At 44.7% G+C, this 15099-nt stretch overlaps 1 protein-coding gene across 2 annotated transcripts; it reads right to left on the bottom strand.

Moving 5' to 3' along the window:
• Window positions 1-12108: 12108 nt before the first annotated feature.
• On the bottom strand, window positions 12109-14280 carry LOC127326852 (heavy metal-associated isoprenylated plant protein 41). 2 transcript variants are annotated; one of them, XM_051353633.2, is made up of 4 exons: window positions 14080-14280; window positions 13556-13597; window positions 13123-13321; window positions 12109-12996 (listed from the first exon to the last, which is right to left on the bottom strand). In XM_051353633.2, exons 1-4 carry the CDS (start codon window positions 14243-14245, stop codon window positions 12237-12239), a joined length of 1167 nt encoding a protein of 388 aa, XP_051209593.1. In that variant the 5' UTR covers window positions 14246-14280; the 3' UTR covers window positions 12109-12236. The 2 variants fall into 2 exon arrangements, with proteins under 2 accessions (XP_051209593.1, XP_051209594.1); XM_051353634.2 differs by lacking the exon at window positions 13556-13597 and having other exon boundaries at window positions 14080-14279.
• Window positions 14281-15099: the final 819 nt, after the last annotated feature.

The following is a 15099-nucleotide window of genomic DNA, read 5'->3' as shown; positions in this document are numbered from 1 at the left end:
AGAAGCCCAAATATCCCTTCCGAATCCAACTCCCTCCGATAACCTAGCAGAAATTCGAATCTCCGACGACGAGCGGCGGCGGCGGCGGTGGCGGCGGTGGCGGCCCCGTCCCTCTCCGACGACGAGCCCCGTCCCTCTCCGACGACGAGCCCCGGCCCTCTCCGACGACGAGCCCCTCCGCATCTCCCGGTCTGCACCCCTCTCACCTCTCCCCTCTCGATCTGTTCTTCTTCGTCAGTTCACAATATCGAATCTCTGTGATCCAATATGTGCTGTTACTAGGACTAAAGTACCGAGTCCGAGGTGACGGCGGTGGTGGTTGTGCCGGCGCTGCGTCCGAGCAAGGGATCTGCTGTCCATCTGCCTCGCCGACGACGAGCCCCTCGCCCTCTCCAGGACGAGCCCCTCGCCCTCTCCAGGACGAGCCCCTCCGCATCTCCCGGTCTGCACCCCTCTCATCTCTCCCCTCTCGATCTGTTCTTCTTCATCAGTTCACAAAATCGAATTGAACTGCTGTGCATTGCTTGAAATTGGAACTGCTGTGCAGTTAGGTGTGTGCTAATTGCATCATTTTGTTCTTCCGCAGATGGACAGACGCTGGATTACAACAAGAATTAGAAGGCTTTCCCCTGAACACACAAAGGGAGTGGCAGAGTTTATGCAGTTTGTTCGCTTGAATGCTGCCAATGTTGATCAGGTGTTGTGCCCATGTCGTAGCTGTCTCAACCGGTGCACAAAACCTCTAGATGTAGTAGAGTCTCATTTGCTTCTTTTTGGGATGGCAAGCACTTATGAGCGATGGGTCTTCCATGGAGAACCATTACATCCTGTACCTGAAGCTGGACATGGAGGACAAGGAGGTGCACCTGAAGCCGGACATGGACATGGAGGTGAACCTGAGGCTGGACATGGAGGTGAACCTGAGGCTGGACATGGAGGTGATGCAGGGGCACACCATGTTGGTGGAGGTGATGCAGAGGCACACTATTATGGTTTGCAAGAGGAAGATGGTTACGAAGATGATAGAATTCCTGATCTGCTTGCTGATTTGTACAACTCAGAACCGCAAGGTGCTGGAAAGGACACTATATTTGCTGAGTTGATAGAGGAAGCCAAGCGCGCAGCCAGCGATGGGGGTACAATGTCAAGGTTTTCACTCACAGTCAAGTTACTTCAGGCCAAGTCGTACTACCGGATTAGCAACGTTGCATTCAACGCGATACTCCTGATTTTGGCCTTGCAATACCCTAATAGCTCAATACCAAAGTCATACGAGGAGGCACTTAGCATAGTCGGCAGGTTGGGACTTGGTTATGAGAGTATCCATGTGTGCCCGAATAACTGTGTATTGTTCCGGAAGGATTATGCCAAGGAGAATAATTGCCCCAAGTGCAAAGCCTCCAGATGGAAAGATGATGATGATAGGAGAAAGATCCCAGAGAAGGTGCTAAGGCACTTCCCATTGATTCCAAGGCTGCAAAGAATGTTTCTTTCAAAGGAGCAATCAAAGGAAGTACAGTGGCACAAACTGAAGCGGCAAGACGTGGAGAATGATCTCAGTCATCCAGCAGACGGGGATGCATGGAAGGATTTTGACAATATTCATAAAGACTTTGCCGCTGATGCCAGGAACATAAGGCTTGGATTTGCCACGGATGGTTTTAATCCCTACGGGAATATGAGCAACTCCTACAGCATGTGGCCTGTATTCGTGGTGCCATACAACCTTCCGCCGTGGGCATGTATGGATCAGTCCAACTTCATGCTTGCATTGCTAATCCCTGGTCCATCCTCTCCGGGAAAAGATTTTGATGTCTTCATGGAGCCTTTGATGGAAGAGCTGCAGGAGCTCTGGAAAGGTGTAAAATCGTATGATGCCAATAGTCCAGACAAGTTTGATCTCCGTGCTGCAATCTTATGGTGTATTCATGATTATCCGGCACTGCACACATTGTCAGGGAGGGCCACAGCTGGTTACCAGGCATGTGTGCGTTGTGACAAAGAGAATTGCTCCAAGAAATTAAGGAACAAAATCTGCTTTATTGGGCACCGCCGTTGGCTACCTCGGCACCATCCTTGGAGAAATAGCAAAAGAATTCGATGGTGCTTAAAGCCGTGAGAAGCCGGCGGAATTCACTCCCGAGAAGAGCTGAAGCAACAGCTTGATAGGGTTAGAGATGTGATACCGAGGCAAGCTTCGAAGAAAAGGAAATGTGAGGACGGTCGGTGTTGGAGCCGTAGATCATGTTTGTGGGACTTGCCATCTTGGGAAGATCTAAAGCTGAGGCATAATCTCGATGTAATGCACATCGAGAAAAACATCTGTGACAATTTGATTGGTACTTTCATGAACATACAAGGCAAGACCAAAGACACTGTGAATTCAAGGCTTGATTTGGAAGACATGGGCATAAGACGTGACTTGCATTTGCAGCCTGTTTCAGCTGACTCTTTTGAGATGCCACAGGCGTGGTATACAATGAGTAAACAAGAAAAAATTGCTTTTTGTGAATTCATAAAAGCTGTGAGGTTTCCAGATGGGTACGCGTCTAACATATCCAAGTGTGTTGCTGCTTGATAAGTGCAAGCTTCAAGGGCTGAAGACCCATATTTGTCATATATTGCTTCAAAGGATCTTACCGGCTGGCCTTCGAGGAACAATCCATGAAGACATATATGAAGCGGTTGCTGAACTTGGAAATTTCTTGAAGGAAAGTTTGTCTTTGCAAAACACTGAAGAGAGACGTTCTGGACAGACTTGAAAAGGAAATCGTAGTTATTCTTTGCAAACTTGAGAAGATCTTCCCCCCATCTTTCTTCGATGTGATGGTGCATTTGGCCATCCATTTACCAAAAGAGGCAAGGCTTAGAGGCCCAGTGCATTACGGTTGGATGTACCCAGTCGAAAGAAGGTTGCTAACATTGAAGCGTTATGTCCGGAACAATGCCAGGCCGGAGGGATCGATTGCCGAAGCATATATTGTTGATGAGTGCCTGACATTTTGCTCGAGATACTTCGACGATGTTGAAACAAGATTCAACCGTCCAAGCAGAAATCCGGAGCGGGATGATTCACATATTGGTGATGTGTCTGTTTTCAAACACGGTGTGAAATTTATTGGAGCCTCTCAATATGTGTTTGCTGGTGAGGACTATGACAACATGGTGTGGTATGTGCTCCGAAGTTGCCACGAGGTTGATCCATACATCGAGTACGTTTCTCTTCATCCCCTTATATAGATAGGTTATTGCAGCCTCTCCAAATAATAATTAGGATCTATTTTACATTTGCCATTCCAGCCTGTGCAAACAAGAGTTGAACCAACAAGGTGGTCAGATCAATGTTGATAGATGGCTTGCCAAGAACTTTGCTAGATGGTTTCAGACTCATGTGAGATCTTTAGCTGGTTTATTTCTGAAGATTGGAAAAGTTCATGATATAATTTTGCTGTGTGTGTTACTCACCCCCGGTTAATATTTTGCAGATTGGAAAAATGCGAAATGATGTCTGTCCTGATCTCTATGCTTTGGCGTGCAAACCAGATTTTAGAGTGAGACTATATTCGGCATGTGTTGTTGACAGTGTTCGGTACCATCTTTGTTGACCGCGAGAAGAACAGGAAGACACAAAATAGTGGAATCGTTTCTGAGGGAGATCATGATGGCAACATCATTGACTTCTTTGGTCAGCTCAAATCCATCATCAGATTGCAATACAACTCCAGCGGTGGCGTCCATCGGTCAGTTGTCCTCTTCCGGTGTGACTGGTTTGACCTTGGTGGTAGGAAACCCGGGCTCGACGATGATGGACACTTCAAGAGTGTTAACACAGAAAAGTTTTGGTACAAGACTGATCCTTTCCTTCTGACATCACAAGCAACCAAGGTCTTTTATGTGCCAGACACCAAGTTGAAAGGAAAATGGCAAGTTGTGCAGAAATTTCACCATAGACATCTATGGAGTGTAAAAGAAAATGAACAGGGACCCGGTGTTGCTGTACTATCATATCAAGATGAAGATTCCAGTCAAGTTCCTGTGCAAGAAAAAGAAGGCACTGCACGGAGTAGGACGAGAAGTGACCAGGAACGTGTGCTACTTGAAAAAGTCATTGTGGACAAACTGAAGAAATATAGCAAAGAGGTTGTGCCCGAAGAAATCGAGGAGGTTGATCAGACAATGTACCAATATTGCAGCGATGAGGATGATGATGATGATGATGGAGGAAATAGGACTAGGAAGCGTCAAGTTTTCGAAGAAGATGAGTAGCAGTTTGTGTTGAATATGTCAGCTATTTGTTCCCAGAATTTGTCAGCTATTTGTTCCCAGAATTTGTGTTGAATATGTCAGCTATTTGTTCCCAGAATTTATGTTGAATATGTCAGCTATTTGTTCCCAGAATATGTCAGCTATTTGTTCCCAGAATTTGTGCCCAATTTTTATGTTCAATATTCCCAGAATTTATGTTGAATATGTCAGCTATTTGTTCCCAGAATTTGTGCCCAATTTTTTGGGGACTCCATGCCCAATTTTTAGGGGAATCCATGCCCAATTTTTTCAATACATGGCTGACGCCGGCGACCATATATGGGCGGCGCCGCCGTGCATGGCTGACGCCGGCGACCATATATGGGCGGCGCCGCCGTGCAAAAGTAGCTGCTACACATTTTCAACAGAACACATTTTCAACTGAACAGAATTGCACACATACATAGACATGGTTCAAATTCAGGAACTAAACATTGTGGCACGAACAGACAAATGGTTGGAATTACAACACAATAACTCTAGCATATACTCTAGCTTCTTCTCCTCCCGACCAACAGATCACTGAATTCACCCTAATTTCAGTTCCTACACATCACCTGGTACAACGAGATGACAAAAGCTACGAGATAGCACCCAAACCATGAAGCCTCCCATTTTCTTTGGTTCAGGGTTGCTCTGTTTCCTTGCGACAAGCAGAAACTTTTCTTCCTGGAGCCTCTCAATTTCTACACGGAGCCTCTCAATTTCTTCATCTCGATCCCAAACAGCATCACGCAGATCACGAACTAACTCTTTGTGACGTGCATCCAGCGGATCATCAATCCACTTAAACACTTTACACCCTATTCCACCAGCAATCTGACAGATGAAGAACAAAAGAGGATAAGTAAGCCATAGTAGAAAAGAAACTTCAGAAGACGGCGGGCGAAATTCAGAATGGGGGCGGGGGGGCGTGCTCGAAGACTAACCGAGCGAATTTTGCAGTTCCGGTATCTTCTCCCAGGATTCGGATCACTCCAAGAAATCCATTGCGGCATCTTCTCGCCACAGTCACATACGTCGGCGGGCTCATAATCGAATGGCCGCTGCCGATACGGGATGGGCGTGCCCGGCCGCCGGCGGCGACGCGACGACGCTCCTGACCTAGAAGAACTGCCCGAGCAGGCTGGGAACTGCGCCGCCATGCAACAGATGCACCTGGTCGGAGGGATTTTGGTCGGAGGAGGAACCCTAGCTAGATGCACCTGGTCGGAGGGATTTTGGTCGAGGTGGAGGGATTTTTAAGACAACTGATTAGTCTATCATGTCTATATACATGGACAACCATACTTGTGTCAACAACACTATTGTAGCAAAGCGGTAGGGAGTGGTAGTGCGGCAGCGCCAGGTCGAGGGTTCGAGTCCCCGCAAGCGCAATTTTTGCCAGTTATTTCCATCGGGAGCCACTCCAACCCCGGATGGGCCGTCGGGCCAGCAATTCAACCCCCGGATGGGCCGTCGGGCCAGCAATTCAACCCCCGGATGGGCCGCCGTGGGGTAGGCCAGCAGCCAGCAGCCTAGTAGAGGACAGCCCAAAAGAGGAGGATATCACCAGCAGCCCATTAAAATGGTGGACGACACAGAGAAAAAAAATAACAAGACGCCTTTGTCCCACAAGTATCAGTTGGTCCTACATGTCAGTTAGTTCAAGCCAGTTGCTTCCAGTGACACGTGTGAGGCGCGTGGGACCCGAAAAGGGACACATAGGCAAAATGGATGACATGGCAGCCAAACACATACCATTGTATTGAGCCAAATGCCAATGACGCTATTGATTTGTCGCAATCGGCATTGGAAAAACGTCGTAGGCCACTTAATTTTGCTAATGACGTTTTGACCTAAATTGCCAATGACGTTTTTGCCCAATAACGTCACGATTTTCTAGGGTTTTGCCCCCCCGGAGTGGCCAAGGACGGTCAAAGCTAGGAACGTCATAAAGCTATGACATTTTGATTTCCAGTCATAAAAAAAACGTCATATTATGGCACATTTCTTGTAGTGCCCCTGAGCCGAGTAGAAAGTCTTGATGCTAGCCTAGTTATGTAGTTCTGAACTATCAACAAGCTTGTGTTGTAATAAACTTTATCCAGTACTTTACTTGCATGTCTCTTTAATTAGTTTCGACGGTCGTTGAACTTATATGTAATCGATGCTATTAATTACTAGTTCGGCTATGTTTGTGAAATTATATATATGGCTCTCTAGTTTCGACAGTCGTTCTGCGCATTTGATTTGGTCTTTAATTTTATTTGCACTTGCCGATGATTAGAATGTTTGGTCACTACACTTGGGGGTGGGGCCAGTGAACCTGGTGCGATGGCACAAATATCAATCTCTTGTGCATCCTACTTGGTTTCACTGACCCCTTCCCTAAATGTTAAATATTTGTTTCGACAAACAATGTATGAGGCATGCCATTTAGTTCATACTTTTTGGCTCTTATTTGAGTTGGCCTTCTTCGTTTATTTTGGTCTTTCTTCGAGAGAGTGCCGATGATTAGAATGTTCGGTCACTACACTCCGGGGTGGTGCCAGTGAGCCTGGTGTGATGTCACAAATATCAATCTCTTGTGCATCCTACTTGGCCTCACTTACACCATCCCGGAATGTTAATATTTGTTTCGACCAACAATGTATGAGACATGCCATTTAGTTCATACTACTTGGCTCTTATTTGAGTTCACCTTGTCATTCCGTTTGCTTTGGTATTTCAGAATGCTGATGATTAGAATGTTTGGTCACTACACTCGGGGGCGGTGCGAGCGAGCCTGGTGTGATTGCACAAATATCAATCTCTTGTGCATCCTACCTGGCCTCGCTTACACTGTCCCTGAATGTTAATATTTGTTTTGACCAACAAAGTATGAGGCATATATAATATTTAGTTGATACTACTTGGATCATATTTGACTTTGCTCTTATTCGTTGCAAAGACCTATGAGTGCACTAATGTTTCATTGGCTTGTGCATATATGCAGAGATGTCATCATATGTCATGTACAAGGGCAAGGTTCCCGGAGTCTACGACGACTGGGAGGAGTGTCAGAGATAGGTTCACCGTTTTAGCGGTAATAGCTACAAAGGGTACACCACTAGGGCGGAGGCCGAAGACAGATACGCGCGCTATCTGGTGGGAGAGAGGAGGGAGTGGAGGAGGTACCGGATGAAGACCACTTTCATCGGGATGATGCTAGTAGTGACTGTAGCTCTCTTCTATGTGATGGTAGTTTAGATGATCGACCTTGTAACCTAGCTCATGACCTTGTAACCTCGTAACTTGTCTAATATTTGGAATCCATACTTTGAATTTGGAGGCTAATGTGAAGAATTATGTATTGATATACTATGATGTTGTCTATATGCATTATATATCCTGTATTGTGCTGTATTACAACCTGTACAAATAGCAGGAATACAAATAAATTTAAAAAAATCGAATTACCAGCCAGCAGTGGCGCACCTAGTAACCATCAGTGGCGCACCACTCCAAACAAGCCAGTGGCGCACCCCTGGAGATAGCAGTGGCGCACTGCTGTGATACACTTCTAAACCCTCGCAGTGGCGCACCCCTGTAGGCACCAATGGCGCACGTCTCCGACCCAGCAGTGGCGCACCGTTACAGGCAGCAATGGCGCACCTCTATGGGTCATTAGTGGCGCACCACAATAGTCAGTAGTGGCGCACCAACCCTAGACAGCAATGGCGCACCTCTTTGGTCCAACAGTGGCGCACTACAATAGTTAGCAATGGCGCACCACGAGGTGCGCCATTGGTACTTGGGCTACCAATGGCGCACCACTAGTGCGCCACTGCTAACTGTTAGCAGTGGCGTGACTGACAGCCCATAGTGGTGCGCCACTAATGACCTGTTTCCTAGTAGTGCCTTCTATCACAGATCAGAAGGCAAAGTTTTCGTTTCCAAGAATGGATCCTTTTTGGAGAATGAGTTACTCTCAAAAGGTGTGAGTGGAAGAAAGGTAGAACACGAATAGGTTATTGAACCTTCTCTTCATGACATGTCGAGTGGTGCAGTGCTGGAAACTGTTCCAGTGGTGACTTCGGCAAATGAAGAAGGAACTAATGATGGAGATCATGAAACTCCTAAAGAGGATACTACCGTACTTTGCATGTCAATAAGGACACGCACAGCTCCTGATATGTATGTTCCCGTCATGAATGTCATGGTCGTTGAGAACGATGACCCTGCGACGTATGATGAAGCGATGATGAGCCCAGATTCTGACAAATGACTTGAAGCCATGAAATCCGAGATGGGATCCATGTACGAAAACTAAGTATGGACTTTGGTGGACCTTCCCAATGACCGTAAGGCCGTTGAGAACAAATGGATCTTCAAGAAGAAAACAGACGCTGATGGTAATGTGATCATCTATAAAGCTTGACTTGTCGCAAAGGGTTTTCGACAAATTCAAGGAGTTGACTACGATGAGACTTTCTCACCCGTAGCGATGCTAAAATCTGTTAGGATTGTGTTAGCAATTGCTGCATTTTTCGATTATGAAATCTGGCAGATGGATGTCAAAACTGCATTCCTTAATAGAAACATTGAGGAAGAGTTGTACATGGTGCAACCCAAAGGTTTTGTCGATCCTAAGGATACTGACAAGGTATGCAAACTTCAGCAATCCATTTATGGACTGAAGCAAGCATCCCAAAGTTGGAATCTCCGCTTTGATGAGGTGATCAAAGGGTTTGGATTTGTCCAAACTTATGGAGAAGTTTGTATTTACAAGAAAGTGAGTGGGAGCTCAGTAGCATTTCTGATATTATATGTGGATGACATATTATTGATTGGAAATGATATAGAACTTCTGAAAAGCGTGAAAGATTACTTAAACAGTAAGTTTTCAATGAAGGACCTTGGTGAAGTGGCGTATATTTTAGGCATCAAAATCTATGGAGATAGATCGAGACGCTTTATTGGGCTATCACAAAGTACATACCTTGACAAAATTCTGAAGAAGTTTAGAATGGACGGAAGTAAGAAAGGGCTCTTACCTATGTTGCAAGGCAAGGCATTGAGCAAGACTCAAAGTCCAGTTATAGCAGAAGATAGAGAAGTAATGAATAAGATTCCCTATGCTTCAGCCATAGGCTCTATCATGTATGCTATGCTATGTACAAGACCGGATGTGGCACATGCTATTAGTTTGACTAGCAGATACCAATCAGATCTAGGTTTGGAACACTGGACGGCGGTCAAGAATATCCTTAAGTACTTAAGAAGGACTAAATATATGTTTCTCATATATGGCGGTGAAGAAGAGCTCGTCGCAAAATGTTACGTCGACTCTAGCTTCGACACTGATCCGGATGACTCTAAGCCACAATCCGGGTACGTATTTTTAATGAATGGAGGAGCAGTGAGGTGGAGGAGTTCCAATCAACTCGTGGTGGCAAGATCATCAACAGAGGCGGAATATGTTGCTGCTTCAGAAGCAGCGGCGTAAGCGATTTGGATGAAGGAGTTCATATCTGAACTAGGTGTGGTTCCAAGTGCATTGGACCCAATGGTTATCTATTGTGACAACAATGGTGCCATAGCCAATTCTAAAGAACCAAGGTTTCACAAGAATTCCAAGCATATCAAACGCCGGTTTCACTCCATCCGTGAGCATGTCAAGGATGGCGATATAGAGATTTGCAAAGTACACATGGATCTAAATGTGGCAGACCCATTGACTAAAGCTCTCCCAAGTGCAAAACATGATCAGCACCAGAACTCCATGGGTGTTAGATTCATCACAATGTAATCTAGATTATTGACTCTAGTGCAAGTGGGAGACTGAAGGGAATATGCCCGAGAGACAATAATAAAGTGGTTATTATCTTATTCCATGTTTATAATAGATGTTTATTTCTCATGCTAGAATTGTATTAACCGAAAATGTTAATACTTGTGTGTTTAATAAACAAGCAAGAGTTCCTAGTAAAGCCTCTCTTTTAACTAGCTCATTGATTAATTGATGATCAAAGGTTTCCTGATCATGAATATTGGATGTTGTTAATAACGGGGTCACGTCTTTAGAAGAATGATGTGATGAACACACACCCAAGTAGGTATAGCAATACGATCAAGTCATTGAGTTTACATTGCTATATCAAACCCATACGAAGTAGCTCTATTCCATAGACCATGAGATCATGTCAATCACTAAACATCGGAAGAGTACTTTGATGAAATCAAACGTCACACCGTAACAGGGTGGCTATAAAGGTGGATTTAGGTACTATGAAAGTATTAGTTGTGGCTCATGGATCAAGAGCGGTATTTTTCCATCCTAATGACGGAGAGATATACTCTGGGCCCTCTCGGTGATATCACATTGACACCGCTTGCAAGCATGTGACTAGGTCACAGGAATGTCATATCACGGAACGAGTAAAGAGTACTTGTCGGTAACGGGATCGAACTAGGTATAAGTTGATACCAATGATCGGATCCCGGACAAGTAAAGTATCGCGAGATAAAAGATATTGGTTACGACGTTTATGGTTCATGCGATCACAAGTTACATCGTTGAATGAGTGGGAGTCATTACGGATCTCTAGATCCCGCTGATGATTATTGATCGGAGAGGTGTCTCAATCATGTCCACATTATTCACGAACTGTATGGTGACACACTTAAGGTTCGTCGATATTTTAGAGTGGATACGGAACACCGGAGAAAAGTTTGGACAGCATAGGGACTGTTTCGAGAATCGCCGGAATTGTTTTGGGATATCGGAATAGTTAAAGGGGCTGAATATTATTTTTTGTTAATTAAATGAATTAACAAATATTAAGTAAAAGAATTAAAAATGTTTTATTCATTTATGGGAGAAAACCCCTTCATTTTTTAGTGGAGATTTAAATCAATTATGGGACTTTTGAGTGGGTGTGAGTGGAGTGTCCACCACATAATGATGGAAGAGGTGGGGGCACCTCTCATGGCCGGCCACCCCCCCTTCGGCTGTTGCTCTCTCCTCCTCCTATATAAGATGGGTGGAGCTTCTCTTCCATAGTTGCTCATCTCTTGACCCTTTGGTTGGTCCCTTCTTCCTCTTCCCGCTGATCCACCATACGAGCTATGGCTTAGGCGAAGCCCTGCTGAAATTGTTTCTCCACCAACACCAACACGCCGGAGTGCTGTTGGATTGTCCCGGTGGATCCTCTACTTCCGCTGCCCCGCTGGAATGAGGGATTGGAGGTCGTCGTCAAGCCGTACATGTGACCGAGTACGGAAGCACTGCCCATTTGTAGCGCTTGTCTTCTTCACGATCTTGAGAATGGCAAGTGATCATCTACATCAACCACGAGAACCGTTCTCGTTAACTCTTTGTGTCTTCGAGGGTGAGTTAATCTCAACCACGGTTAATCCGTTACTAGCATCTCCTAGATATGATCTTGGTACATTTTTTGTTGCAACCGTAGGAATTTTTTGTTTTCTATGCAACGAACCCATCAGTTTTGGGTTTTCGATGAATAGTACCTGGTATGTTACTATACACCATGAGGCTGGTGATGAACAGTTTTTTCTACCTAGTGAGGCCGGTCAGAAATGGGGAAAGAGATGGTAGGACAGAGTCCAGGAGAAAGGTTTTCCAGCAGCACTTTCGTGTTTTCATGGTTTGAACTAAAAATGAACTAAGGGATATGTATATATTGACTTTTCAGAATGCTACAGTACCTCCATGAATAGTAAGTCAGCGTGACAAGTATGCAGTTTGCTAGTTTGAATGATGTCATCAGATAGGGCCCCGCACAATACCTGCGGGGGAAGCATTGGCAACCGGTAAGATTCCGACCTCAAATCTAAATAGCTTGAGTACTTGGTGAATTTTGTTTTGACCTAGAGGTACAGTTCACATATTTCAGATTACGATTCTAAAAAAGAATCGTGGGTACCGCCTTAAGTACATCGTGCTATCAAATACAAAATTTTAGGAACAAGATGATCATAGACCCAAAAAGGAACTTGAATTTCCTGCTACAACGCTGCTCTTCTTCGAGCCTGCTCTGGAGAGTGTTGCGCACGTGCTCGGAGGAACAAAGAGACTCCGAAGTGGAAATCAGCTCCTGCCGAAACAGCAATAGTTGCTGTTTCTTCTCTTCGTGCAGCTTGGTTACAACATCCAAAGACTCCTGCAGACTATGCAGGGTCTCCCTCTGCGCCATGGTGAATTTCCTGCTGCGACGCTGCTCTTCTTCGAGTCTGCTCTTGAGAGTGATGCGTGCATCCACGCAAGAACGAAGAGACTCCGATATAGAAATCAGCTGTTGCTGCGACAGCAATAGTTGTTGTTCCTTCTCTTGGTGCATCTTGGTTACATCATCCAATGACTCCTGCAGCCTGTGCAGGCTCTCCCTCTGCGATGTGGTGAATTTCCTACTAGGAGGCTCTTCAGGTTCTCCACGTTCGACACGGAACTTGAAAGTGTAGCCATTACGCAGAGAGAATTCCTCGTCGCACCATTCACCGTCTCCCCTCTTTTGGTTATAACCTGGGTAGTCTTCTTTCCAAAAGTTGACCTTCTCAGAAATAACAAGTGAAAACTCAGATGCTAATTCTTCAATTTGCCATCTGTCGTAAGGCTGCCCTGTCTTGTGGCTAACGTGGATTTCACCGTCAGGACGAATCAGGTGGCTTGCGTTGCCGAAGAACCTCCTCACTAGCAACTGATGAGCCCTACACGTCACAAGAAATAATAATGTTAATATGAAAGTTTTTCTTAATGGAAAGTGTGAGTTGACACACAAATAATGGAAATAAAATAGATAAATAAAGATAACCATATCAATGGAGTGCACATACTTGATCATATGGTCATGTTGCTCATGTCCTATGAACCCAGCATGTGGAAAATTAAAGACAATCCGATCGAACCGTCTCATCTTCAGACAAGGGTGACGCTTCATCATTTTTGCATCTACGCCATGAAAAACTGTGGCCCCCAACCTTTCTAGCTGTGTTACATTTGATTTAGCTTTACCGTACTTGCTCGTCAGAGCGTCTGTTCATCACGTAGATTGCGAACAAGAAATACAGAGTAAATAGATAAGTTAACTTAAAAAATATCACGAAATTACAGTAATAAACATTATCCCTCAGATTTATAAGGTAAGCAGTGGCAGCCAAATAGGGCTTAATGCAGAATGACGAGTGAAGCAAATAAGAAACCTGGAAAGTAAAAAACAATTTAAATAGGAAAAAGCTGCAAGTGAATCCAAGAAAGAGTAGTTGTTACATGGAATGAAATCAAGATACCCTCGTATAGGTTTAAATTGGGCTGCAAATTGCAAAACAATATCGTCAAAACAATAGGTTGATCTAAACAGCTCATAGATAGAGGATAAAGCAGAGTAGCCTACCACGCTCATATATAACAAAACTGAACTTTTAAAATATTCGGTTTTCAACAACTAAATTGAAGGATGAAACCACAGATGGATAGGCGTGTATAATAAATGAACTTGTATAATAGTGATTCTCAATGCACACGTTCCATGCATGCCACAATTTCTAGCTGTAAGAAATTGGAATATTTTCTTCATGAGTAGTTTCAGTGAGAATCCTTAACGAAATCAATAAAGTTCCAATGCATAGGCGTGTTAAAATAAATTACTAACTCCTTGTCTCAGTACAGTTCTGATAAAATCACTAGCTACCAGCTCAATAAATTACTAAATCCTTGTTTAACCAGCAGATGAACAGATGATCGATTGCCAGCGAGAAGATAAATAAGTAGAGAGCAGGGAGAGTATATCAAACCGTAGGAGTCTAGGGAAGTGGCGACAAGGTTCTCGCCGGAGCCAAATACGGCGGCGAGCGCCAGTGAGAAGGAGAAGTCCCCGTCTCCGACGACCAGGATGCTCTGCGCCGAGGAGTAGTGATTCAGCCATTGAACTCCCCTAGCGCTCCTACGCTGCCTCCCCATTTCCGTTTCTTTCACGTCGATGGCATTAAGCTTTCTCGGTGTGTGCTTATAAGTCATCGACACAGCAGGGTCTGCTGTCATCTTTCTCCTTTAATTGCTGATCGCTTTATCTATCCACCCACCTCCTCCCCTTATTCCTTCCTTTCTCGACAAGCCAAACATTGTGGTACCACGTCAATGAGTGTGCAATTCCTTCATTGTTTTCTCATTCGTGCTCACTATTTTCACACCGGAATTTAATCCTTGTCCGGAATTAATTTTATTTTCATCAATCTGAAAAGGAGGGAGTCACAGCCACAGACCGGCGGCAACTTGTGTTCGGAGTCTCCAAAACAAACCGTCCAAGAGGAGCGTGACACATGCCGGTTAGCCGCCCGAGATAAGCCACCCGCGCTGGCGAATCTTGGCAGGCGAGCGGAAGAGAGACGAGGTTTCGTTGGGTGAAGCAGTGTGGAAGGAGCTAGTGCTTTCTTAAACACTTCTTGACAAGTTAATGGATGCCCAATAACTCACGGTCCCTCTGAAAAGGAAAAAATAATTCACGATGGACCCATTGATACCTTTGTGCAGAAAAATGATTTCACTTCAGTGGTGAAGGTACTATTGCCGATGCCTATTAAAGCATCTATCTTTTTTGTGTGGGGAAAAGCATTCCCACCACTTGCGGCTACGAAGTCACACAATTGATGAGGACCATTATCTAGTCTTTGTAGATGTCTAAAAAATGATTTATTGTAGTATATGTTGCCTGGTTAGCAAATGATATGTTGAAAATGTGTCGAAAATATATGCACGTGATGGTAATATTGTAGTATTGTAATAGGATACTACAATACTAGCTCATAGGGTACGTT

This window comes from Lolium perenne, chromosome 6, assembly GCF_019359855.2.
Source record: "Lolium perenne isolate Kyuss_39 chromosome 6, Kyuss_2.0, whole genome shotgun sequence".
Classification (NCBI taxonomy): Eukaryota; Viridiplantae; Streptophyta; class Magnoliopsida; order Poales; family Poaceae; genus Lolium; species Lolium perenne.
The sequence above is the reverse complement of the archived record's forward strand: the minus strand, read 5'-3'. Positions and strand labels throughout refer to the sequence as shown.

Excerpts from the sequence above, each read along its gene's own strand:
- LOC127326852 (XM_051353633.2), bottom strand. The coding sequence starts at position 14,245 with ATGGGGAGGCAGCGTAGGAGCGCTAGGGGAGTTCAATGGCTGAATCAC. Across the intron at positions 13,322-13,555 it reads GTATCTTGATTTCATTCCAT|ACGCTCTGACGAGCAAGTAC; the intron begins GTAACAACTACT and ends CGTGATGAACAG. Across the intron at positions 12,997-13,122 it reads CAACATGACCATATGATCAA|GGCTCATCAGTTGCTAGTGA; the intron begins GTATGTGCACTC and ends TGTGACGTGTAG.